At 42.7% G+C, this 26,105-nt stretch overlaps 3 protein-coding genes across 4 annotated transcripts in view; 2 read left to right on the top strand and 1 right to left on the bottom strand.

Moving 5' to 3' along the window:
- ABAT (4-aminobutyrate aminotransferase) overlaps positions 1–13,283 on the top strand; it is a 62,829-nt gene extending 49,546 nt beyond the window's left edge. For both annotated transcript variants that reach the window (XM_076350667.1, XM_076350668.1), the window contains exons 7-16: positions 765–845; positions 1,355–1,447; positions 1,811–1,873; positions 3,584–3,647; positions 4,343–4,491; positions 6,057–6,194; positions 7,497–7,664; positions 8,388–8,534; positions 9,653–9,764; positions 11,067–13,283. In XM_076350667.1, coding sequence (XP_076206782.1) covers positions 765–845; positions 1,355–1,447; positions 1,811–1,873; positions 3,584–3,647; positions 4,343–4,491; positions 6,057–6,194; positions 7,497–7,664; positions 8,388–8,534; positions 9,653–9,764; positions 11,067–11,188 — 1,137 coding nt within the window. In that variant the 3' untranslated portion in view covers positions 11,189–13,283. The remainder of the gene's footprint in view (positions 1–764; positions 846–1,354; positions 1,448–1,810; positions 1,874–3,583; positions 3,648–4,342; positions 4,492–6,056; positions 6,195–7,496; positions 7,665–8,387; positions 8,535–9,652; positions 9,765–11,066) is intronic.
- An 874-nt stretch (positions 13,284–14,157) lies between these two features.
- On the bottom strand, positions 14,158–17,029 carry TMEM186 (transmembrane protein 186). The gene is made up of 2 exons (XM_076350670.1): positions 16,988–17,029; positions 14,158–15,858 (listed from the first exon to the last, which is right to left on the bottom strand). Exons 1-2 carry the CDS (start codon positions 16,994–16,996, stop codon positions 15,121–15,123), a joined length of 747 nt encoding a protein of 248 aa, XP_076206785.1. The 5' UTR covers positions 16,997–17,029; the 3' UTR covers positions 14,158–15,120.
- An 89-nt stretch (positions 17,030–17,118) lies between these two features.
- Positions 17,119–25,505, top strand: PMM2 (phosphomannomutase 2). Its single transcript, XM_076350669.1, has 8 exons — positions 17,119–17,215; positions 17,624–17,735; positions 18,704–18,780; positions 19,739–19,830; positions 20,560–20,659; positions 21,690–21,765; positions 22,961–23,076; positions 24,657–25,505. The coding sequence occupies exons 1-8, from the start codon at positions 17,144–17,146 to the stop codon at positions 24,756–24,758; spliced, it is 747 nt and encodes a 248-aa protein (XP_076206784.1). The 5' UTR covers positions 17,119–17,143; the 3' UTR covers positions 24,759–25,505.
- Positions 25,506–26,105: the final 600 nt, after the last annotated feature.

The following is a 26,105-nucleotide window of genomic DNA, read 5'->3' as shown; positions in this document are numbered from 1 at the left end:
AGCTTCATGAAAACAGTACACGGTTGAAAAGGAATTTCACCAACATGTCTGGATGTATCATGGTCAGTGTTCTTGAGCTTGATGAAACGCATGTTGCTGAGTAGTGAGGTAATAACATGCAGGGGTAGCTTCTCACCGATCTCCTCACTGCACTGCCCGTTACAGTACATGCCGGAGGAGTCTAGAAGGGAGGCAGCACGCCTGCGTGCACAAGTTTTTTGTCAGGAATCTATTTTATTGTAATGTTGTGTTGCTGGTCCTTGCATGTGTGTTATCTTTCTCAGATGTAGCCCCTATCCTTTACGTTTACCTTTGTCTTGTTCCCCCAAATCCCATTGTAATCGTATCTGGAGGATGTTCATAAGCACAGCGTTCTGAAATGGTCTGTCTTGAAGCTCAGCAAGGAAGAAAGTGCTGCTATCCTAATTGAATTTAGATTTAGCTACTCAAACCGAAGGCAAGTAATTAAGATTTTAAAGTGTATTTCCTGTGTATAAGCAACTAAAATGGCAGTATTGAAGAGGAAGTGTCAGTATCAGTTAGCATGCACCTTTTCTAAGGTGTCCTGCAAGAATGAACTATTAAAGATTAGGCAGAAAAACATAGACATGAATATTATTCCCTGTTTTAAAACTCCTTGTGCCACAACTACAAATTTCTGGTTGGTATTTGTAATTAGAATAAAATGTAACTGCCTTGATACCAACATGATATTTTTCATGTGGTAGTAAAACCTAACAATTTCTCTTCCTTTGTCTTTATAGAGCACTTTTATCAACAGACCTGCCCTAGGGATTTTACCTCCAGAGAACTTTGCAGAAAGACTGAAGGAATCTTTGTTATCAGTAAGTTTGAGATAGCAGCGATGAGTTACCATGTTCTGTTTAGGGACACGGGCATATCAAGGGATGTTACGGATTTTAATAGGGAACATTACAGATTAGCTGTTTGTCCACCTGCCTTCCCACTGCAAGTAATGAGGTCGAACCTTTTTCCCCGACTTGACAGCTGAAGAGAGAGTGACGTGTCTGCTCTGCACAGATACTGCCTCTTTCATTCGGGATTCAAGAACTGATGAGAAAACACATTTTCACTAACTTCTGTTCACGGTGCTTTTGTAAGAGATAGTGGAGTAAGTGGCTTCTGCTTGTCTTGATTTAAATTTGAAGATCCTTGGGACTGAAACTGAGTCGAGCCCTCTCGGCTGCAGTTGAAATTGGCTTTCCTCATCCTAGGCACGGTTGATCTCCCATTTTACTGAAGCTCATGATGTTAAGGACTGATCAGTATTATCATCACTTTGCACTATACTTGTGCTTAATATTTTGGAGTAATTTTCTGTCTTCGTTGACAGGTGGCTCCTAAGGGCCTGCCACAGGTGATCACCATGTCTTGCGGATCCTGCTCTAATGAAAATGCCTTTAAAGCAGTATTTATGTGGTACAGAGTGAGTAAAATATTTTTTTTTTGTAGGTTTAGATGTAGAAATGAGTATTTATTCACCATCAGAACTGTTACTTTAAAACAAAGTAAGGCTTGGAGGTTGTCTTATTAATGATGTTATTTATATTCAACCTAGTATAAAATCTTTATTAAAAAGTCTTCATCTAAGCTTTCACTTTATATTGACACAACTTTAGAAATTATAAAGAAAAGGAAATAAAGAAAATGCAGTCAGTATGTAAGAGCCACAGTCAGTGTCTTCATCGACTCTAATTTGGAATACCAGCATTACTAATTTGTGGTTCAGCTGTAAATGCACTGGTTAACACTACAGGAAAACTATCTGTTGGTTGGTGTTTTTTTGCAGAACAAGGAGAGGGGCCATAACAATGTCACAAAAGAGGAACTGGAATCTTGCATGATTAACCAGGTAACATTTGTTCTTTACCACACCTACAGATGTACCATTGGCTTGGGTTTATAAGGAAAGATTGGGAGGAAAAATTGGCTTTACTATCTCTGAAGTGGAATCTCGGTTTTGTAAATTTAGGAAATGGTGACATACAAACTGCTCCCAACAAATATCAAGACCGGCTGCTTGTATTCCTTTGCATCCTTCCCAGCTGTGAATCTTGGGAAGATCTCCCTTTTTTCATGACATATCATTTGCTAGAAAGGGGCCCACATGATGGGTGGGTCCATGGAGATCATTAATACATGGAAAAGTTTACAAATAATAACAACAGACCTAATTTTTTTTCAGAAGTTTTGATTTTATGGCTTAAAACTGATCAAGGAGTTGAGTTAAAATTTGACTGACTAAACGTTAACAGGCAGGATGAGGAAATTGAGATGCAGCTGATAAACCTCTGAAGTCCTATTCACCTTCAACTGAGGTGGTCTTGCTCTTGCCAGTCACAAATCTTAACACGTAATAGCAAAAAACTCCTCTTTGAGATAAACATGTTAAAAATTAATAACCTGCTGGTTCCAGCCTGATCTTTAGCACTTCTGTAGTGGGAAGCATTCCATTAATTCACATGGGATTAGGGAACTCATTTGGCTTTAAAAATGAGGAGGGTTCTTATAGGGGCTTTTTTGTTTGTTTTGTCTATCTTCAGAATTATTTTTTAAGTTCTGTGATGTTGCTTACAGCATGGTCAGACAGATGGCTGTGCCAATACAAATAAGAGGATGGCGCATCATGGCCTGAAGGAGCAGGAATTTTTTAAGATGACCAAAGACTTGTAAAACTAATGATCACTTTTTGTCCAAGTTTAGCTATCTAAACATGAGGATTCCTCTTTGAGCTAATTGTCTGAGTTCTCCTTACAGTTGGGGCAGGGGATGGATTTGAGAGGGCAACTCCATCCCCCTTTTTGGGGGGGATCCTCCAGAATCCAGTTACAAATATTGGAGCCTTGACCCTGTAGCTGAGTGTGGGGTACAAGACTAAAGGTGTAAACAGAGTGTGTAAGCGATGACAATCCTCTCACTTGCAGGGTAAGAGAGAGGCATAAAGAAAGAGAATTTGTATTTTTAGAGGGGGCGGGGGGGTAGCCCAAGTATATCCTTTTATTAAATTCCAGATAGTATACAGTTTGCATGTCTTTTGTCATGGTTCCTTCTCATTCTTGGTACAGCGAGTCATCAGGAATGCATGGGGCGTCCGGCACGGGGCAGCCCCGGCCTCTCCTCGCAGAGCCCCCGCAGCCCCCGACACCACGCCTGGGCTCGGCCACCCTGTACACGTGTGCTAGTAGTTTGTACAAAAAGGGGCTGATTGTACTGAATGTTCAGCCTTTGTGTGAGCTCATGTGTGAAGTGGTGTTATGATACAGTATAAATTGCCAAGTATTCATTAGTATTAGTGATGTATTTCAGGAGGTCAGGCAGTTTTTAGGGGACAACAAATGTATTTGTTTAAATGGGTAAATATAACAATTTGCGGTGCCTGATGGTTGAGGAGGAAACCGATCAGCGTGCTGTGAGAGGCAGCAGCTTGGATCCAGCCGTCCCGCTGGGCTCTGGCCGTAGGTTTGTGTTTGGGTTGCGTCAGGCGCCCGCAGCTGCGCGGGCGGCAGGGCCACCTGCCTGCAGCACCGCACGCTGACTGCCCGCCTGTCTGCTCTGCTTGCAGCCCCCCGGCTGCCCCGACTACGCCATGCTCTCCTTCATGGGCGGCTTCCACGGAAGGACCCTGGGTAAGCAAAGCACTGCCGGCAACACCTCCCTTCCCTTTCCCTCCTCTCAGCCGCTGCAGTGAGCTGTCAGCTCGCTGTAGTTTCTAAAAGGTGGGTTTTTTCCTTAGACAGATAGTACCGGTGGAGAAGCTGTAGGTTTATTGAAGGTTTACCTTGGAAGCCCCACCAGTATTTGAGTGACAGTGGGAATTAATTTTGTATTTTTTTAAAATTTATTTTCAGAAGGTCTCTTATTTTCATTCTGAATCCAAGGTTTCCTGTCTACACTAGTAAAAATCGCTGGCGTAAAATCACCACAATATACAAACAAGATGTCACTCATTTTTACCATTTTACATCAGGTCAATCCCTGTTCTAAACATGTTTTACCCAAGAGTGCTGTAATTCTGAGCTTTATGAGGAGTTGTCTTTGGACAGGTGAAACCCATCTCGTCTCAGCATCCTGTTGAGACTGACAGAGGTTCTCCTGTTCTTCTGGAACAGTGCATGTGAAAACTGATGCTTAAAAGCTAGAGCAATCCACTTAAGCTTGACTAAATCTAATTACGCAGTATTTCAGAAAATAAAGTAAAAACATAGAGCAATTAAGAGAATTCTACAGTCCTGGTGTCAGGCAATTTTTCACCTCTTGGTAGCCTTTTTCCTGTATTGTTCCTAGACAGGTATTATTTTAATTTTTGCTTTTCTGGGTTTAGGTTGCTTAGCTACAACTCACTCTAAAGCAATTCACAAATTGGACATTCCATCGCTGGACTGGCCTATTGCTCCATTTCCAAGGCTAAAGTATCCTCTGGAAGACTTCGTGAAAGAGAATCAACAGGAAGAAGCCCGTTGTTTAGAGGAGGTAAAAAAATTCGCTGGCAGCTTTCTGTTGTTTTTGTTTTGAAATAATGAATGGTGTTAGTAGGATTAGCTGCTTTTCACTAAAAGAATGTTTTCAGGGATTGAAACAGCATGTGATTAAAACAGCATTCGCTGTTGTTTACGGTCAGAAGTTTGTCCCTGCCTTTCAGAAGAACAGCCAGCTTACTGTGAATTAGAGGTCTACGTGAATCGTACCAAAGTGAAATTTCACACGCAGGAGAAGTTTGTTATATCACAGTGAACTTGTCTGCCAGAGCTTGCAAAGGGACGTGGGCTAAGAGAGAGCACAGTGTGTATAATCCTCTGCAAAGAGAACCTGTAAGAACATTTCAGGTTTTTCAGCTTATCTGTGGTAGCCTTCCGGCATAAAGCTCTGGTCCTACCTATGGCTGCAGGGAGTGAGTGGGCAGGGACCGTGTGCCTTCCCTAGCCCAGGAGAAAGGAAAGGTGGGCACAACAGAGTCTAAGGGAGGCAAACCATCTCCGGGTGCCAGAACCATGGGACTCCCTGTTGGGCTCACTGGGCTCCAGGATCTGTCACGTGCAAGGGCTCACTCTTGACAGCCGGTGGTGGGGAGCAAGGCACGGTGTGCCCTGTGACTGGAACCGAAATAGCGCACAATCTGGAGCATCATAACCGACTACAGAGGAGGGGGCTGTGGTGTGCTGAAGGGAGCACAGCAGCACTCTGGATGGCTGTGCAGAGCTGGATCCAAGAGACTTCTCATTCAAACCTGCCTAACTTCAGAGAAAATGGAAAGCGTAGCAAACTGCTTCCCTGTGTTTGCTCCACAATAGCCTGGGGGTGGGAGGAGGAATTGTGATGCAAAAAATCAATCCACAGACTTGAAGCCATTATTTTAAAAAACAAAATAAAAAGCCGAATGCTTTGTTTGAAAGTCTGCAAATTGGCTTACTGGCACCCTTTGGAAGCCATTGCTTTATACAGCCTACAGAGGTTGTGGGCCCTGAAAGCCGTCAGTGGTATTTCAAGTACAGATGACACTACTAATCGCAGCAACTAGCGCTACAGGGTTAATTAAAACTTCTCTGTAAGCCCCTTATCAGCAACAGGATTTCTGCACTATTTCATCTGATGGATTTTAAAGTGTCTGAAGTGGGTGACTAGAAAAAGCAAATTTCCCAGATTACCTTCTTTAATACATTAGCTGAGTTTTGTTTTCTGACACAAAATCTGTTTTCTTCTATATTGCTTAGGTAGAATGACAGCACTGGCATAGCAAGCTACAGTGGTTTCCACCATACTTTCAGCTGAAATTTGCTAAAGCTTTCACACATTGTAGATAAATATGCAACTAGTTACAATGTGTTTAGGATATGATTTAAACTTAAGCATTATTCAGGAACAAGAGGGCAGTGTTAAATCCTGGAGGAACTACTTGTTAATTCCTTACGCTTCCTGACACCTTTATAGCCAGGAATGTCTATGAAAAGTTCAAGTTCTGTTGCTGAGATTTAATCTTTCTGGGAGGAAATGTGTGAATGTCCTGAAAGGAGAATGTACCATAAATGTTTGATTTACAGGTGGAAGACCTGATTGTAAAGTACAGGAAAAAGAAGAAGATTGTGGCTGGGATCATTATAGAACCAATACAGTCAGAGGGTGGGGACAATCATGCTTCAGACGACTTCTTCAGAAAGCTACGAGATATTGCCAGAAAGGTAATCAATCATTTCACTGTTCGCTCAGTGGTAGCTAAGCATGCAAATAGTTGTTGGTGTCTCCAGAGGCCTTCCCCCCTGCCCCAGGCACTTTGAGAGCTTTGCAGGCCTCCTTAGTAGCAGCTGGGGTACTTATGTACACGTACTCCGATACAAGGAAACCCTTGTCAGCACAGTATTTTCTCTTCCATTTGATGCACACCTAGTGGTTTCCTCCGTCCAGTAAATTTTCTTCTAATGTCCAAGTGAGAGAGAAATTACTCTGATTCATTAACTATGGATTTCACAGAAGTGTTCTTTAAATGATAATGCCCATTTGTTGAGGGTGTTCAAACAATTTCAGAAGAGGCAGGTTTGGAAAAGGGTAACTTTTTGTTGACATACTTGTTTTTAATTGCAAAAAAAAGCTGAAATAAACTGAGTCCAACCGTAAGTGCTGATGTTCCAATAAAACAATGAAAAGGACATATGTCTTGATACTTGGAATGTGAAGTTACCTGTTTGGAAGCAACGACCCTCAATAAGACCTACTCCATGCTTTTTTCACCCTCAAAACATTTGTGTGCTTACAGAGAAGAGCATAGGTGACGTGGAAAATTCTGTTCTGCCATGAGAAAAAGCAGCTTTCCCCATTGTTAACAGCTGCTCATGCAAGGGTGATACAGTAAATAAGGTGAAAGGAAAAGGTTTGCCTTGTCTAAAACGAGATGCTGCCAAAAGTACTTACCAGTTGTTTTTAATTACAGTATCATGATATAGCTCGATCTCCATGTCCCAAACTTTCAACAAAATAGTCCTTCACATAAAAAACCCCATGGTGCAAGCTAAAATGAGTGGCTCTTTCAGCAGACTCATCTGAAAAGGCAGCTCATTTTAGGCCCGTAAACTGAACAGATCATGCTGCTGGTATTGCCTTTGTGCCACAAATGCCTGACTCGGATTGGAGGCAGAGACTTCTTGTTTAAAACAAACAAAACTCCTAGAAATTATGTTCTGCTTCCCTCAGAGGCTTTGAAAATGCCACCCAGACTCCTCCCAGACGTTTTCAGGTATGCTCTAGAAATGTTCAAGACTATATAAAAACATGTACTTTGTTTGTGAATTTAGGTAGAAAATATGTTTCTAGTGCCTTTCTGAAAAAACAGCTGAATTTTTAATTGTGAAATCTAATGCACAGTGAGTGGCACTGGTATGGGGGGATGCTGCATGTAATTGGCTTGTATTTATCTGTTCACTAAGGGAGGTATTTTTATTTTGGAAATGCGGACTCACATTCCCTGCTCTTTACATCCATCTCCGCAGCATGGCTGTGCGTTCTTGGTGGATGAGGTGCAGACAGGAGGTGGCTGCACAGGAAAATTCTGGGCACATGAACACTGGGGCCTGGATGACCCAGCTGATGTGGTAACATTCAGTAAGAAGATGATGACAGGAGGATTTTTCCACAAAGAGGAGTTCAGGCCAAATGCTGTAAGATTTTCAATGAAACTTGAACTCTGTGCTAGTTGGTGGCCCATTCACGGGTAACTGTAATGTCCATGGGAGAGACGAGCTTTCCTTCAGTAATGCAGGTTCAGCTAGATGGAGCTGCTATTTCATAGATACTTGCTCTGTGCTTACACAAAAGTTGTTGTCACTTCTTCACTTGTATTCCAGTTGCTGTCAGTCACAAAGGTCATAAAGGTGGTGGGAGAGAGTGGAGAACTGGGTTTAGCCTAATGAACTAACCTTCAGTACAAAATCCAACCACAAACCGACACCTTTTCCGTAAGGCAGCTTCAGAGCTTGTGTGTCAGCATTACGGATTCTGTCAGCAAGACTTCTTCTTCACATTAATGATATTTTAGGTGTAATAAATGAAAAAAAAAAAATTGGGGGAGAACATAAACCTTGAATGTAAAACCCATACACATGATGCGATTTCTGTGTCATCTATAGCCATGTTTCAATGAGATGTCAGAGCAGCAAGACAGAACGCGCTAAATTTGTAGGATAAAGTAGTTGCCCTTTGTTTCTGCTCAGCAGGGCAGCTGTATTTTGCTCTTCCAACAAAAAAAAGGGGGTTGGTGAGATTAGTGCATGCTTTTTCATACACCCGATTTTTGCATTACCAGTTTGATGGCTTGCTTTTTTTTATGATAGTGATTTGCCTGTTTAACATGTTCCACAACTCTCTTTCCACCTTTTCCCAAGCCCTATCGGATTTTTAATACCTGGCTTGGAGATCCATCCAAGAACCTTATGCTTGCTGAAGTCATTAAGGTTATTAAAAGAGAAGACCTTCTAAACAATGCAACCCACGCCGGGAAAGCACTACTGACCGGGCTGCTGGATTTACAGGTAAACGTCTGGAAGGATTGTAGATAAGAAGGAGAAATTTGCTGATCAGGTAGGATCTGACCTAATCCCGTTTAAACACTTGGATTGAGGAACTCCAGCTGGGGACCAGATCGTAATCATAACTTGCTGGTTTAGATACTTCAATGCAAGCCTGAATAACTGTGTCCCGTTTTGAATTGAAGTAAACTTTCTTCTACTGAATTCAGGATGCTGGTTTTATATAGTTTAATCCAAAATAAAGGGTGACCCCCCCAAAATATCTAAAGGTATGAACTGCAGCGAGTTAAACTATTTTGCTAGAAGTCTCTGTTATCACAAGCAGCTAGCATTTCATTGTCCCAAAAGTTCTTTTTAAAGGAAAGTGCCTTCATATTTTGTTACAGTTCCATTGGGCTGTTGAAACAAGAAAATTGTAGCTTTCATTCCCTTGACTAAGAGCAATTCATTCACAGCTTCAACGATGGAGCCCCACATGAGAAGGAAAATCAGCCAGGCATTTCAGATCTCACCTCTCAAAAGGCACTTTGTGCACCGCTAGTGCAGGATAAGCCCAAATACAGTCTCTGCTCTCTCCACAACTTCAAGGCAGAGAACACAAAAAAATTATAATCCAAAAAAGGTTGCTCTTTTAAAAGATGAGGATTGTAACTGATAGTGAAGCAGATAATACTAGCAAGCGTCTTAGTGCAGCGTAAGAACAAGCTGGTTTCTAGCCCCATTCCAGATTATTTATGCTCAGGTTTTCCTGGAGTGCGTTTTAGATGTGAGGTGCTTTACACTCGCTTCAGGAGGCTCCAAGAAGGATTTTACTTGGCCCAGCTCAGGGGTGCAAATTCATTCTCGCTTCCTGCTCAGATGTTTACCTGCTTTGTGAGGAGAGAACCTGCCTGCTGTTGGGCTCTGCAGTCTAATGGCTATTCAGACCATTGTCAGGAAGGGGTGAACGGGACACAAGGTTATGTGAGAAATCCAGACTGTGTGATAGCTCCACTCCACCAGAACGGAGGAGGGAGGCAGCAAGGTTTCCATGTGGCAGAATGCCTGGCAGAGCAGAGCTTGCCACCAGGTGCCCTCTGTTGCAGCAGCCGCCATGCATACCTCCTCACCTCTCTTTGCAGGCTCGTTACCCTCATCTTATCAGCAGAGTGAGAGGAAGAGGAACATTCTGTTCGTTTGACACTCCAAATGATGCAACTAGAAACAAGTTAATTACAATAGCCAGAAACAAAGGTAAGAAAGTTTGTGTGTGGATCAGCTTCAAATGACAAACAGAGCATACGTAATGCTTTAAATTCTCCTTTTTCATATGGTGTATGTGTACTACAATATCAGAGGACAGCAGTGAAATTATGAACAAAGCTGTATTTAGGCTTTTCTGGAAATACTTGTATTTTTCAGAGACATCAGACCAGTCCGTTGCATGGTGTGTACGTTTACCTTTCTCTCTAGGTCTAACGTTACTGGAAGAGATATATCTAGGGCAGGAGTTTTTGTGACATCGCTTTCATAGTCCTCTGCAGTGACCTTAGGTGCACCTAGGCATGGCTTACTTGTAGAAACACATCAGGAAAATTGGAAGAAAGTTAATGTAACTGTCACTCAGGAAACACAGGGAGAACAACTATGAATTTTATGGAATACCTAATAATGACATACAATGAGTTGCCTCAAATGGGCACAGATCTACAACTACATCCCTCTTTTACTACAGAACTCTTACCCAGCTGTCGACAAGCCCAGGCATCAGGAGGGGAACCTCGTGATCCGAAGTCTAACATTCTCTTTGAATTTAACTGTGTGGGGGCCCTGGGTTTGCTGCTGTCAGTTTTTGCTGTTACTCTTATCTCTTGAAAGAAGCAGGCATCATGCATCTAAACTATTGTGAAACCAAAATTTTAGAGCGTAGAAGACATTGATGTTTTTTGTTCTTGGAAACTAAGCCAGCAGGGAGAGAAGGCAAGCTGTTTGTTTCATAGTAAACCAAGGCTATGCTTAAGAGGCAAGGTAAGCTCAGCTCAATGGTATGGATTTTTGTTGCCCACAAACATTTCAAAGAACTAACTGATTTTGGGGTAAAAAAAATACTGTACATTTAAAGTACTGCAGGAAGAAGTTGGCCAGCGCCGAGATATTTTAACTTCTTGTAATTAAAAACAAAATTGCAAACAAACCTACTGTGTCTTATTCTGGCATTGGGGTACTTAACCAGTAGAGTACTGCAGCTGTGAAGTGTCAGATGCTGTTTGAGCTCTGCGCTGGATGGAGTCTTTCCATTGATGTTGGGATTAGTCCCAACATTCCAAGTGTTTTACAGAACAGCTACAGCCACCCACAGCGTTCTTCTGAGTTGTTGTGAAGCTCAAGGCCCCTTCGCACCACTGACTACGTGCTATATCATTGTGTGGTTAGCAGTGCTTTGGGGAGCTTCTGTTGGCCCTCCACAGTGAGGTGAACCTCGTTTGGAGACCTGCATTTTCTGGATATTTGGCAAAGATGGAAATGACTAGAGGACCTATTCTATTCTCGTTTTAGGTGTTGTGCTGGGAGGCTGTGGCGACAGATCGATTCGTTTTCGTCCAACGCTGATCTTCAAGGATCATCATGCGCACCTCTTTCTGAACATTTTCAGTGACATCTTAGCAAATTTCAAGTAAAAAGCAGTTCCCTTGCACTGAACAGCTGATTATGAAATTAGTTTGCATTAATTCATGTCTTCTCTGCTTACAAGATAAGTGTAAAGTCATAAACTAAGGTTTGTGTTCTGTCTGTAATCCTGCCCAAGGCAAGCTGCTCCATGCAAACTCGACCCAGGTGGAGCATTGGTACTGGTCACCAGCAGGTACATGATGCAGCTGTCCCACACTGCATTTGTAGAAGCTATGGCCCTCCATCTATCTGGCTTGGGTCGTATTAATTGCAGAGTCCTCTCTACATTCATGGCCCTGACTATCTGATTGTCTAAATATGACCTGGTACAGTCCATTTTCACAGGTAATCCCAGCAGATTTACTCTTGCGTCCAGAAGCAGCAACAAATATGGCCTAATACGTAAAGCCACATGCCTGCCATACAGAAAGTGCCATTCTCTAATGGTAGCTGGAATAAAATAGGTGTTTCAAGGAAAGCTCTGCTTTCCACCCCTGCCAAGTACAGTATTTTACAGAATAATGTCCAGCTTTATTCCCCTGAATACAGACGTCTGCCACACCAACGGGATCAGGATGCCATCAGCTACGCTATGTCCAGCCTACACATGCTGCTCCAGAGGCACTAATGCACTCAGCCACAGGAGCAGCGCTGTAAGTGGAACTGAAGTACTTGTACTTTTTTTCCTCATCCTGGATTTTAAAACTTTTGACTTCTCTTACAATCAGACTTGTACAGAGAAAACTATACCCTGAAGTATGTAATTTGGCAAAGCTTAGAGAATCATGTGAAGCACATTATTTCCACCTGTCAGCAATCTAGAATGATTTGAGATTTTACCATTTGCCCATAACACACAATAGCCATTAATTTATCTATTACAAGTTCTACATGAATACTTGAGGTATTTTGTAAAACTACATCAGAATTACTTGACCTTAGCCATTACCTGACATTAGAGCCACTACAGTGAAGGCCTAGTCCTAATTGCACATTTATAATGCAAAGTAATTCTGGTTTTGTTCTAATAGTTAATTCCAAGTCATTGATACTTCAGAGATCTTCTAGAAAGCCACAGGATCAAAAAGTGTCAACGGTTCATTAATTTGTTTCTCTTCAGAGAATTGTTTTGGACGTCTCTTTACTATGTACTCTTTGCTGTTTGCTTGAGGCTGACTTGAACTAGGTCTGGTGCCTTTTATTCTTTTTCTTGGCTAGCAAGCATCTGGATTTTGCTTACTAAGTTTAACACTCTGTTGTGCACCAAAAACCAGGGACCACAGTGGACTTTACAGTTGCCCTATTAGGAACTGACCACAATTTTTAAGTACATAATAAGAGCCAGAGCAGTTAAAAGACTTACAGGTTTAATACAGCTACCAAAATGTGAAGGGTTTCTTACCTGCTTTGAAGCGTTAATCATGGTTTTCTCATTCATTTTTTGAGTGCTGGTATTGGGAAACTCAAGTACACTCACTTCTGGTAGCTTAAAAATAATGGGATTTCTGTAAACCTCTCTGCAGAAACCAGAATTCTGGTACCAGCTGGTCAGAACCTGAGCAGGTTTTTAAACAGAGGTGGTAGAAATCTGGGGGAAGGACTGGTGAATTAGTGTTCAAGAAAACCTCATTGTCATCGCTGTCCTCGTAAGTGTATTATCAGCAAGAGGAAAGTCAAACCGAGAACTGTATTTGACAGCGTTTTGGGAATTGGTTTGTTCAACATATCAGTGCAGTAGTTTTAGTACATGTCTCTAGCAAGTCTTGTACTTTTACAGAAGCAAAGGTCCAGTAATTTGAAGTCTTACCACATCCTCACTTTTATTATGAATACTCTAGGTGTTTTTATAATTTTTACTGACACTCAGTAACTGTATAATTGTGTACAACATGTTGATGAAATCATCTTAGAGAATACATAGAAAGCACTGCAGCTGAAGCATATAAAGTTAATATTGTTTACAGCATACTGTGGACAGTGCCAAATAAATGTTTAAACAAATACTTAACTACACTTCATGGTGTAACTAGTAACTGTACACAGATTCATAAAAAATGACATCTCGTGTAATCAATATTCTTAAATAAAATATTTGTAATTGAACTTCTCCGGGACTTTTTATTTTACACCTAGTATATACATAACTGCATCATTAGTGCATATTAAATATATTCTTATGAAGATAACCTCCAAAAAACATGTTGTATGCATACCGTCCGCTGTATTTTACTGCCATGGTGTTTAAGCCAAGGAACATTTCTCTTTTCCTTTTGATACTGCTGTACCACACAGTGTCAGCCAAAAATTTAAAACAATGGAGCCCCCATTTTTTTTTTCAACACAAATAAATAGTAAATCAGGGTTACCCCTTGCGCTTAAACGGCAATTGTACTTAACCTGCATCTGCCAATCCACCAAGAGACAGAGGTTTCAGTACGCGTGAGGAAGAAACAGGGAAAAGAACACTCTACATTTCTCTATTGGCGAGGGTCACTTTATTTGCCATTGTTTCAAATGAAATAACAGCCAGAAGAGCAGTGTAAGGAGTTCACTTGCTTCTGGCAATTCAAAAAGTTTTACATGTTACAAGTGATGAGGTTTGATTCTTTCTCGGGTTTAAATCCTGCTCCTCACTCCTACGGAGGATTTGGAAAAGGAGGAATCATACTAACACTGCAGAGTAAGACCACTGTCCTTCATGGACACAGGTGCTGAGGTGATCAACCCTGCAAGCTCAACAGAATACAAGTACACATATTTTCAGCCTTAATTCCACACAGCTTTTAGGTCTCTTACCTTTTTTCTTTTCATTTTAGGTAAACCCAGGCTGAGGGAGTAGGGAGTGGAAAGGGTATTTGGCAACAGAGCTTCTGATGGTAAAATATGCCCAAATCAATAAACACGTCAAGGGATACAGATGACTTGTTTCCCAGGCTATATGGTAATCTTCACAGAAGACTGCTTAATTCACATAGTCTAAGATAATTTTGGTAACGTTTACTGAAGTTTTTGCAACTCAAGTGTTACAGCATTGATTACATGTCATTCATACATACAAAACAAACACAAACATGAATATATGCAAAGGAGGACAAGTAGTTCCAAATTTTCAGATGATCATTAGGATCCAAACTGAACAAAGGATCACAGACTGTCCCTGTAACTCACAGCAACATAGTTTAGGTATGTTCTTCCTTTATTCCAATGAGAAAGCAATTTCTATGAGAGGCTCCCGAATCGCTGTCCAGCCTTTAACTTACCCTTACAGCTGAACCGTCCATGTGTCTTGCAACATGCACCCTTGTTTTGCCCAGTTATGTTCACACCCTGGAAGACCTTGCCAAGAGACCCCACGCACCTTACACAGCATTACATACCGCTCTTTCAGTTACCTCCATTTTATTAATGCATGAGCGTGTCTATCTCTGACATTCAGCATTATTTATCATATGTATGGATGAGACAAGTTTTAATTTCAAGAGGCTTCCCAGTCAACCTAAAATTCGCTAAAAGAAACAATGAATTTAAAGTGAGGATGCTCTGGCAGAGTTACTGCATTTCACTTCCAAGAGTTTTTCCCATTTAAAAACAATCTAAGAGGCCAGCTGAAACAGTCAGGGTCAGCATCAGAAATTCAGCCTCCTACTGCACGTTCCACATAGGACAGTTTAGACTTGGAACTGCTGGTGACAGCGCACCACACACATCACTGTATCCAACGCAGAAGAGACCCTGCTCACACCTTAAACAAGCTGCAAAGACATTTAATCCAGTGGATTGTTCTTTACCATTTCTACTTTCTACACTGAGTGCACTTACCAGCAGGCTTTGCATAGGAAAATGACAGAGGTATGTCAGTTTGGTAAACTAACTAAACTTCACAGAAGAATAAGCACAATGAACACGCAACAAGGAAGATCACTGGAAATTAGCTGCTGTATCACTCAAATTCTCCAAATATTTGGGTAAACTTCTGTCTGTCTACAATCTGGCCAAACTTTATCGTAAAATATAAAATATCTGTACTATTATACCGTTTGAACTGGAGAAGTAGCTCCCCCTTGCTATCTCCAGCTTCATCCAAAGGCATCACTGTCTCTAGGGGACAGTAAATGTCATTCCGTCTTCCCCAAAACGTCAAGTGGGCCACTTTGACAGTACGGCCAGTTTCATTTAAGTAGATTAATCCAATAATTCGTCTCAAAAAGTAGCTCATACCATACAACATTGCACCAGCAAAGAACGCAAGGCCAGTTGTGTACAAGAGGATATTCTGAGAAACCTGGTCTTGCAGATAGAGGTAGCAGATGGGAGGCAGCATGACCACGGTGGTGGCAGTCTGCAACAGCTTCAGTCTGGACAGCACCCTGCAGTACTTAATCCCCGGAAACCTGTAGACCAGTTTGAACTCTTCTGTTTTCTCATCCAGAGCCTTTTGTCGGACCACAGCAGCAGGGGCCGAATGGCACAGACACACAGATGGCTCTCGCTGTCTCCCAAGATAATTATTAACACCATTAACTCGCTGGTTTTGTGACTGCAAACGCTCCCACGTACCAAAAAACCGGGGTGGGCGAGCATCTTCCTTTTTCCAGCACCTTGTCCAGAGCTCACTTCGTAGACATCTCCCAAAAGATGGTGCCGTGCAGACTTTAGTCCTAATTCTGCAGAGCCTAGCCTACAAGGAAATATCCCCACGGGTCATCATTTGAGTCTTCTTCAGAACCGAATCACATTTAGCTCAGCATCTGTTCCTTAGGCACCTGAAGACAGCAAGCACAAGCCTCCCCGCCCCAGCGCACTGCAACCTTATACTTAAAACTAGTGTTACGTTAGGAAACTGGTACTCCTGCTTGCATCCCTCCCTGCAGACGAAGAGGGAAAACACTTTTGATAACATAGCTGGTACCGAAGTTAGCTTACTGAATGTAACCTTATGGCATCCCCTGCCTCTCTCTTTTTTTGAGCAACATCAAAGTGAAAACACCAGCACTACGGGGTGCTTCTAAGCAAAGAGGGTGAGAGAACCTGGGGCCGCTAGCCAGTGAAATAGCGAAATGTTAAATAACCACTTAAATAACAATGTTAGGGAAAGAGAAAAAAGTGGACTAAGCGGCATAAAGGGGAGGAGAGCATGAGTAATACCGAAGGAGGGACCAGGCATTAGGAACGTGCAGGACAACCGAAGATAAAAGGAAGAAAGGGAACTTCTGTGCTGCCCTCGTGCTGTAACACACACGCTGGCGTTCGTGCCCGGACAAGGACGCGTCATGGGCAGCAACGGCCACAGACTCAGGCCAAGGGGCGCCATCACTCGAGAACCTGCCTCCGGGGGCGGCCAGCGGCAGACGTCGCGGGCAGACTGACGCGGCGAGCGAAGACGCTGCTTCCCCCGGCGCCCTCCCAGCCTCCAGCCCTTCCGGCGGCGCCTCCGCCGTGCCCGGCCCTCCTCCGCCGTGCCCGGCCCTCCTCCGCCAGCGCCGGCCCCGGCGTCAGCACGGCGCTCCCGCGGGGGGCGGCCTGCCCCGCGCCCGGGCCGTTACTCGGCCGTTAGGCGCCGCGCGTGACCCTTCCCCCGCGCCCGGGCCGTTACTCGGCCGTTAGGCGCCGCGGGCGGACGCCTCCCGCTCCCCCCGCTCCCCCCAGAGGCGGCCGCAGCCGCTCGCGGCCCAGACGTGCTGCCGGCGCCTCACGGGCGGCACCGCTCACCCCGCGCCCGGGGGAAGGGAAAGGGAAGGGGGGGGGGGGGGGACAACCCCTCCCCCGGCGGCAGAACCCCCCGAGGGGCCGCGGCCCGCCCCGCTTACCACCGCCATGGCTCCGCCGTCCGGGAGCGCGGCTGCGCCGCAAGGTCCAACAGCCGCGCGGCACGGCGGGAGGGGGCGGCACCCCCCGCTTCCCGGCGTCCCCCGCGGCGGGAGCGCGCGGCTCCGGCTCCGGCTCCGCTGCCCCGGCCGGGCGCCATGGCGGCGCCGCCGCGGCCCGCCGCGCTCTGCCTCTTCGACGTGGACGGCACCCTCACCGCCCCGCGCCAGGCGAGTCCGCGGGCGGCGGGGCCGGGGCGCGCCCTCCCGCCCGGCTTTGCCCTCCCTGGGCGCCGTGCCCTGGCGAGGGGCTGTCTGAGGTGCCGGGGCAGGGCTCCCGGGCTGCCAGCCCGGGGGGGTTTGTTGGCACGGAGAGCGTTTCGGCGCTGGACGGGCACGGGCTTTTAGTGAGGGGCCGCTAGCCCTGAGGGGGCAGAGCGTACAAGCGCATCGGGTTCTGCATCCGTTGCCGCGATGCTTGATGGGCGAACTTGATTTGCCGTTTAAGGCCAAAAAAATCCTCCGTTTTTCTTAAAGCTCTGCACGGTCCTGCTGGTCCTTAATAATTATTGCGAAATAGAGATGCTGGTCTCGTGGTAAGAATACTGACAAATCTAATTCTTTTATTTTGGAACCTAGAAAATCACAGCAGAGATGGCCGCGTTCCTGCAGAGGTTGCGTCAGAAGGTGAAAGTTGGAGTCGTGGGCGGTTCAGATTTTGGAAAGATTAAGGAGCAGCTTGGAGATGACGGTAAGGATAGTGGCTGATGCAATCCCTTACACTGAGTTGCTTACGAGGAAGTTGTGAAGGTTAAATGTAGGTTAAACCCCTTCATTCTCCTCCTTCCTTGCTTTAAACTTTTTTCCTGTTTCTGTTGTGTTGCACTGAATCTATGAAAAGCTCTTTACAGGCAACTGCAACCTGTGTTTGCGTTTTACGGGTATCTCGGTGTCTCATTGAGGGATAGTTACTAATAGTGAAACCCCGACTTTGTGACAGTGCCTTAGGAGGGCAGTTTAACGTTGTCATTTTAAAATGGAATTATGTACCTAAGATACGCGTGTGCAGGCTGCTCAGATGTCCATCCCTGAAGGATCTGATTTTGCTAACTGTGGGATTATGATGCAGAGATGGATTCTCGCTTTAGTCCTTTGAGAGGCATTTCCTTTGCTGTATGAAAGACCATCTTTAACGCTCTTTACTTAGTTGATGCCACTGATAGCCTTCTGTAATGCCCAAATAACTCAGAATTTGTTTGGCTTACAAGTGGTCTCCAGTAAGCCGTATCATCTTGCATTTTAGTAAGATTCTCACAACTCTTGGACATCTCCCGTAGATTAGTAACGTTGAGAAAACAAACCTAAAATAGCAGTATTCCACCAGCTCTCTAGCCAGGCTGTGTGCCAGGTTTTTGTAGTATTGGAGGTGTTCAGTCACTTCCTTACGTGTAATGCAAAGTGACATACTTGCAGGAGAGGAAGAGCCTTTAAGCAAAAATACAGGTAACTTAACTGAAAGATTTCATGTGATTTGAGGTGTGTGTTTATCTTGGAGGGAAATGAGAGTGGTTTTGGTCTTGTGCTCAATGTTATGCTGCTGAATCTTTCATGCTTTATGATCTAATGTTTGCTGTATTTTAACCTATTTGCTGCGTAAGGGAATTCTGCATTAAACATACAGGGGAAATTATAAGTTATTGCCTTTTTGTTTGGTTGTAGTGGTTGAAAAATTTGACTACGTTTTTCCAGAAAATGGTCTTGTAGCATACAAAGATGGGAAATTCTTGAGCAAGCAGGTAAGTGTGAAATTTCCAGTAATGTGAAAGAGAAATTTTCTAAACAAGATTTTGCTTTGTTGCTACAGTGCGGTCCTCTATAATCACCCTTCTAACTAAGGCCAAAATCGCTGCTATTTTCATGTGTTACTTCTGTAACAGATCATTCATTTGGCGCTCTGATTCATGTAATGACAATCTGCACCTTAAGCTTTATTCTTCGCGGTATTCTCAAAACCAAAAGCTATTGGAGTCTGGAGCGCCTGATCGAATAAGAACAGTGAAAATCCTGGAACAGCCTTTCCCTCAGCTTATCCATAGGAAATGTGGCCAAGCCCTCTGCTCCTGGAGGTCCTATGGAATACGGCATTTCATAGCTGATGTCTGTTGGGCCGTAGGGTTCAGAAAGCTTCTTGTAGACCTCTTGTAGCTGCTTTGTAGTATTAATTCAGAGCGCGCATTCTGATACGCTGCATAAGCTAGAAGGTAAATACTCTAAATTAATATAAACGTACATCTGATTCTAGATACCCTAATCACCTTCATCAGTTCAACATAAGTAATGGAGATAAAAAAATTCAAAGAGGTCCTGGCTGAAATTGCTGACTTGAGCAGTGGTTTCCAGTTTACTGCAGTAACGATCTCCATTTCTTCACGCTTGGCTACAGTAGACGTTACTGCAACTTTTTGTTTAGGTCTGCTGTCTTTGGCCCACAGTGTTTCCTTCTAAAGCAAGTACTAGCAGGGAGCGTATTAAATGAGAGTTTGGTGTTATGGTTTAAAAAAACCAAAGTAAACAAAAAAAAAATGAGAGCCTTTCATTAGTACCGTGTGTGCATCAGCTGAGAGTTAGTTGTTGAAGGCATGTTTCTTTGTGGTATTAACCATGCCTGATTATCCAATGTCTGTGTTTTCCATGTGACTTGTTTTTGGAATCTCAAATTCTGGACCCTTGGTTGAATGGTATTTATTTTGTTAGAACATTCAGGGTCACCTGGGTGAGGACATACTTCAAGATCTAATCAATTACTGCCTGAGTTATATTGCGAAGATTAAACTGCCAAAGAAAAGGTAGGTGCGTACACGCATCTCGGTGTCACCATATTCTCCGTGTTACAGTGTCGAGCATCAATATGTAAAGCAGGCTGCTCAGCAAAAAATGAATAATTTGTGTTTTAGGAACACTGTATACATGAAACAGAGCTCAATCCATGCATACAACAAAGACAAGCTCCCAAATGGAGCACAGGATTTGAAATACTGATTGAGCATTTTTATTTAAGAGGGAAGGAAGTTCAGTTTGGGAGCGGGAGTGTTTCCTTGACATGTTTGGAATTCAGCAGCATAATGTTTTCCAGAGATTAGAAGCATGCAGTAAGATCAGTTCTATGTGACGTGAGGGCGCAGCTGCTCAAGACACTGATAGATACCACATGTGAGGCTGGCTAGAAACACTGCCCAGACTGCTCTAAGTTTTGCCGTTTCACCCCAAAGCTGACAGACTGGCCTGTCAGGGTCTGAGAATTGGGTTGACAGGATGCTCCAGTCATACTTTTGAAACAAATCATACTTTAAAAAGTCAGTAAGGATGATGTTGAGGTTGCCAGATTCAAATAAAAGTCCAAAAGGCTCTTGATGCCAGAGGTTTTGGTTCCTATCAGTTGGTTTTTATGCATGCAATGAGAGGCTGAAGGAGGCATCTGATTCCCATTGTCTTCAGAATTAAACGAAAGTTCTTTGTGATATTCAGTATTTTGAATTCAACTATTTTCTGTCTCATTAATCAATTTTTTTTTTCAGGGGCACTTTTATTGAGTTCCGAAACGGGATGTTAAATGTGTCCCCCATTGGAAGAAGCTGCAGCCAGGAAGAACGAGTTGAGTTCTATGAACTCGATAAAGTGAGTTACAACTCTTGAAAAATATCCAGTTCTTCTGGAAGAGGCAGTTATGGCCAGGTTATGATTTTTCAAAAGCTTTTATACTTTGTGCGATTTTTTTCATTTTAATCCGTTCCGTGTGGTTTAACTAACTTCTTAGTTCAGACTTCAGGAAATACACAATAATTTTTTTGTTGCAATAGTTAACAATGATTACTTGCAGAAGGGGTGGGTTTGGCTCATGTTTCTTTTAACCCTATATCCAGAGTACCGAACATCCTACCTCTACACACGGGGTTCCTGAAAACCCCCGTTGTAGATAAAACCGTACTTATCTGGAGTGCTCCTTAGTATACACCAGCCTATAGCCATTCAAATCAATAAAACTATTACTTTTCTTGTCAACTTTTTAAAGCCTTTTAAAGCAGAATTTAAAAGCTGAGGTCAAACTATTCACCATTTATTTCCCTTTGTACACAGCTAAATGTGTGAGGCTGAAATGAATCTGACCATGATATCAGAGTTCTGTTCCCTGCTACACCGTTAACAACTGTTTCTGATCCGATATAAAAACTGAAACCTATTTCCTCAAAAGCAGTCTTTGCCTGTGACTCAGTTAATGGATGCTGGAAGATATCTAAGCCCAAGACGTTCTGAAAATACCCTTTTTGGAGTATATGGCATCAGAAGATAGGTACCAGTTTTGAGACTCTTCCTATGCCTCAGTCTCCCCATTTGTAAAACTGGATTGTACCGGGAGTTGAAGCATACTTCCTTAGTATTCCACGATTGTCAGATAGAAAAGCAAATATCACAGCATGCCTGTGAAGTTTTGCTCTTATTTTTTCACAAGTCGGTAACAGATTAAAGTGGAAATATTCTCAGCATGCTTTCAGTAATGATAAAATATAGCTATATCACACTAGTCCTGGTACTCAGACCTCTGGATATTTTTGGGGTGGTTTTTTGGGTTATCTTTTTATTGATGAATTAACACAGCATGTAACTGATGTTTGGTTTTGTTTTGTTGTTTGCTTTTTTTTTTAAACAGAAGGAACATATAAGAGAGAAATTCGTAGCTGATTTACGAAGAGAATTTGCAGGAAAAGGCCTCACATTTTCTATAGGTATCAAATTTAGAAGAATTTTCTTTAAAACATCATTTAATTTAAATTTCACATAAATCATATCCTTTTATGGATACGACGTATCCTATCTCATTTGTGTGACAGTTATCTCTCTGGGGGTGGTTGTAGGCATTGCATGCAAGACTAAGCCTTTTTTTCCTCTTAGGCTTTCATTTGGTACATTTTAATTGAAATCCATCAACAGAGACACCTTCATTGCTTGTCATCAGTTCATTGTCTTTTAATGTCAGTTGTGTGACTGATTCTGCTCATTTTGAAACACATCACATGCTTCTGATCAGTCAAGAGTTGTTTCTGCGAATCAATTTTGATCAGAAGTACTACATCAGTACTGTTCCAGTAGCCCTGGGTTCTTCGGTTCTGTAGCTGCATTGTGTGGGAGGAAGGAGAGGAAAGAAAATCCAAAAGCAAGTGCAAGCTTAAAGAGAAAAGTGGTAATAAGGGGGAATTAATTTTCCATGCATTTTTTTTCTTTTCCCTTTTCTTTCCCCAATATATTACCACATTATTATTTTTCAGAATTATAAAAAAGTATGGTTGCCATTAGAGCTGTGGTGTATTGAAACACTAAGGCGGAAATGAACTGCCAATATAGCTCTCCACAGGCATGCTGTAAATACCTTCTTGACACCCACTTCGACTGGGAATCACGCTTTTATGTGTTGGTGATATTCAATCCAATCACAATCACAGTGATTGTGTGGAACTGGAACAGTTGTTGTCCTGTTAGGCTGTGTTAAAAAGGCCGATTTCCTCCTTTTTCTATTCTGAAAGCTTTAGAAAATCTTTTGCGTAAGACTCTATGGCTGTACATACACCAATGGCTGTATTCATTCCTGTAGTTCCTTTCTAAAAATAAGAAGATTAAATGCAGTTTTTAAGAAAAGGTTCAGTTTGTTTGAGAGCAGTCAGTGTTTGGGAACACGCTAAGACTGTCATATTTGTTTAATGGGTAAATAATAATCTGTAAATCACAACTGTAATAACTGATACCCTATAAAACACTTGCTGTACTTGTAAGACTTAACTCTGGGGGTCTCATAACATTTCTGTGACTTCTGCAAAGCTCCTTCTACCAAAAATCTTACCGAGTTTAGTTTTTCCTCACTTACTCTCCCCTCAGAAATGTGTTGTTATAATAAAACAAAGTTTGCTTGGTTCATGTCTATCCTAGGAGGCCAGATAAGCTTCGATGTGTTCCCAGATGGCTGGGATAAGAGGTACTGCTTAGGAATCGTTGCCGACGATGGATACGAGACTATTTATTTCTTTGGAGATAAGACTATGCCCGTGGGTATATTGTTTTGTATATACGTTTCAGAGCTTCTATTTTAAACCACAAGCCCTGTAGGTTCTCACCAATTGCCTTATGCCTGACAAGAATTGAAGTCAGAGTGTAAATGTGACCACGTGTCCATGTGTGACTGGCTGTGCATTACTGGTCGGCACAATGCTGGGAGATAGCCCTGAGCAGGGATTTTTCTTCCGTTTCCTGAAGTGAACACAGTGTTCTTGACAGACTTAATACTGGAATATGTTTTTAAATTGAGCTTCCGTAATTATGTTAAAAACCTAGGTGACACGGCTATGTAGAACTCATTATCCTGTTTGGTTATTGTAGATAGATGCTTCTTGTTGGCTGGTGATTATTAAACATACTTATTTTCCATTGAATTTAATACTGTTCCTGTGCTAACCACTCTGTCTCCACACGGAGGAACTGAAGTTATATATAATCCCTGTCCCTACTCATTGGAGAGAGCTAAACAACTCTGCTCAGCATTTTCAAAAGCCTCTGAATCACCCGGCAGAGACCTGACTAGAGCCAGCGAGGACAACGGCAAGCCCAAGGACTTGGATGAAATTAGGGCCGTCTGAACATGGCCAAAGGACAGCGTCAGGCTAAGTTTTATAAGAAAAGGCTCAGTTTTGTAACTATAAGCTACAAAGAACTTTATAGTTTTATAAACTTAAAAAGGCCAAGTTTTATAAGAAAAAGATAAGCTTTAAATGAAAGGGGTTTTTTTCCCCTTGACACCAGCTGCAAAAGTAATCACCTGTCCCTCTGGCGTAGAGTTTACGGACAGTTGATTTTAAACCCTATAACTGGCAGTGCAGCATTTTCAGAGTTTTGAAGTAGCAGGAGTTGCTGCTGACTCACTGGAAAGCAGTGTGGCAAACAACGTACACAAATCAGATACCGCTTCCTGTAGCGCACGAAGCTGCGGCTTTCAGGGATCTCTGCTCGTGCAGGTGGCAGCGCCTTTGTTCCCTGAGCCAGCTGTGAAAGGATCTTTTCATTGCTCTCCTGTGATTAGAAACCAGTTACAAATGTCACATGAGACCAGTAGCTACTGCAATAGCGAAGGATCAACAGTATTAACAACGATTTAGCTAAAAGGAAAGGAAGCCAAGTTGGAAGGAAGAGGATAATGCAAGTAAGTTACAAATACCATGCGCTGGTATAGTGTTCTGTAACAAGCTTTACACCTTAATATTAACAAGTAAACAATTTAAAGAAGTCAATAGTGGGTTGCTATACCAAGCTAAAAACATGGCTAAACTTACACTGAGAGGTCTACTCTCTCATTACCAATTCGAACATGCAGGTCAGGAAGCTCTCACGCAAGGGTTTGTGGTGTTCGGCAGAAGTTTCAGCACAGGTGTGCTATAAACACATTATGCAAAATCTCAAAATGGTGGTTTAGCAGTTTTTTTAGCATTCTGGAAGACATCTCAGACACTTCTATGTTATTTCCCTTCTCTTCAGAATTTTCTTTACCTGTCCCTTTTCCACCCCGAGACTGTGACTATACATTAAGCTAAATAACATTAAATCCTCTTCTGCTGTTTTCCTTTTCTGTTTTCAGGGAGGGAATGACTATGAAATTTTCACAGACTCCAGAACAGAAGGCCACAGCGTCACATCCCCACAGGATACACGAAGAATCTGTGAAGAGCTATTTTTTTAAATAAAAGACTTCTAGAGTTCACACTTACAAAACGGTTAAGACAGCTTAATAACGCAAAACATCTTCCTTCATTCTGTATTGTTTTTCGTAATTGGTCAGTCACTGCAGAAGGGAAGCTGCTATTTAAAAGATGAACCTTTTAGAGGGTTTTTTAAAATACTACCTTATGGTATACAGACATGAATTAGAAGACAGTTGGGATTTTCTTGTTTAAAACTGGAAGATGAGTAAGAGAGACAGGTTTTCTTTCTTTCTGGGGGTGGGAAGGTAGAACTGAGCCAGGAGTCCCCGACCTCACACGTGTTCCAGTGCACGGTCAGAAGGTGCGTCGAGTTACCCCCACTGGAAAGGCTGGACCAACCGGTGCTCGAGTTACCTCCTTGGTGCAGTTGCGGTGCCAATGCACAGGACAGTTCACAGTACCTACGCTTTTTGCTGACTGTTTTTAAATCTAAAAAATAAAAAAATTAATTAGAACAACTTGAGCATAGCAGCAAAATTACATTTCTGATTTTCCTGGTAAGACATTAAGGGTAGATGAGATTTTAGTACTAAGAAAAGTGTTTCTATTAAAATTCAAGTTGAAGCACGACAATCAGTGTAACTGTCAGTATCACTTTTCTCATCTGGCATTAGGAAAGTAATCTTGTGTATGAACAGTTTAATTTAGTACAGGAGAATAAAATCTCATTTTATCATGAAAAATTACTATTTCATCATTTTGGCAAATAAAATACGTAAAGCAGACCTGTTGTACGCTGCCTGTCTGTACAAAGACATGATTGACTTGAATCTTTCCACTTCCAAGTTGGTGATACTTAACTGTAAAAAAGGGGAGAATACAATCTTTGTGTACAAACCAAAGTCCCCAGAAGGGCTCACAAAAAAGGAGGGGGAGCTGTGACACCCTCATGCACCAGAACTACCTAGTCTTCTAACGCCCTTCTCACGTGCCTACTTCTGTAGGGTAATTCAGCCTCGACCATTTTAATGGGTGCAGACTTGGGACCAGAAGCATCCATAGTGCGGGCGGGCTCTTTGAAGATGGCCACAATTCAATAGCTGCTGCGTTGTGTGTACACACAGGCGACGTATCTGATTATCTGGTTACTTAATGCATGGATGCTTCCTGTATTTGCAGAAAGTTACCTATGCAAAACATCCTGTGCAGGACCTAAACCAGATTTCTTTTCAGCCTCCAATACAATCATCGGTGTGCACATACCTGCGCATGTTCAAATCTTAAAAGTTAGCTTGCTAGTCAGTCTTGCGCAGCCATTGCCAATAGCTAAGGTTTATCTTCTGCCTCTCATGCCCCCGGATGAGAGCCTGTCTCTCTGGGGGAAG

The sequence above is a fragment of the Aptenodytes patagonicus genome, chromosome 13 (assembly GCF_965638725.1).
Source record: "Aptenodytes patagonicus chromosome 13, bAptPat1.pri.cur, whole genome shotgun sequence".
Lineage (NCBI taxonomy): Eukaryota > Metazoa > Chordata > Aves > Sphenisciformes > Spheniscidae > Aptenodytes > Aptenodytes patagonicus.
This window is presented reverse-complemented; position numbering and strand designations above follow the sequence as displayed.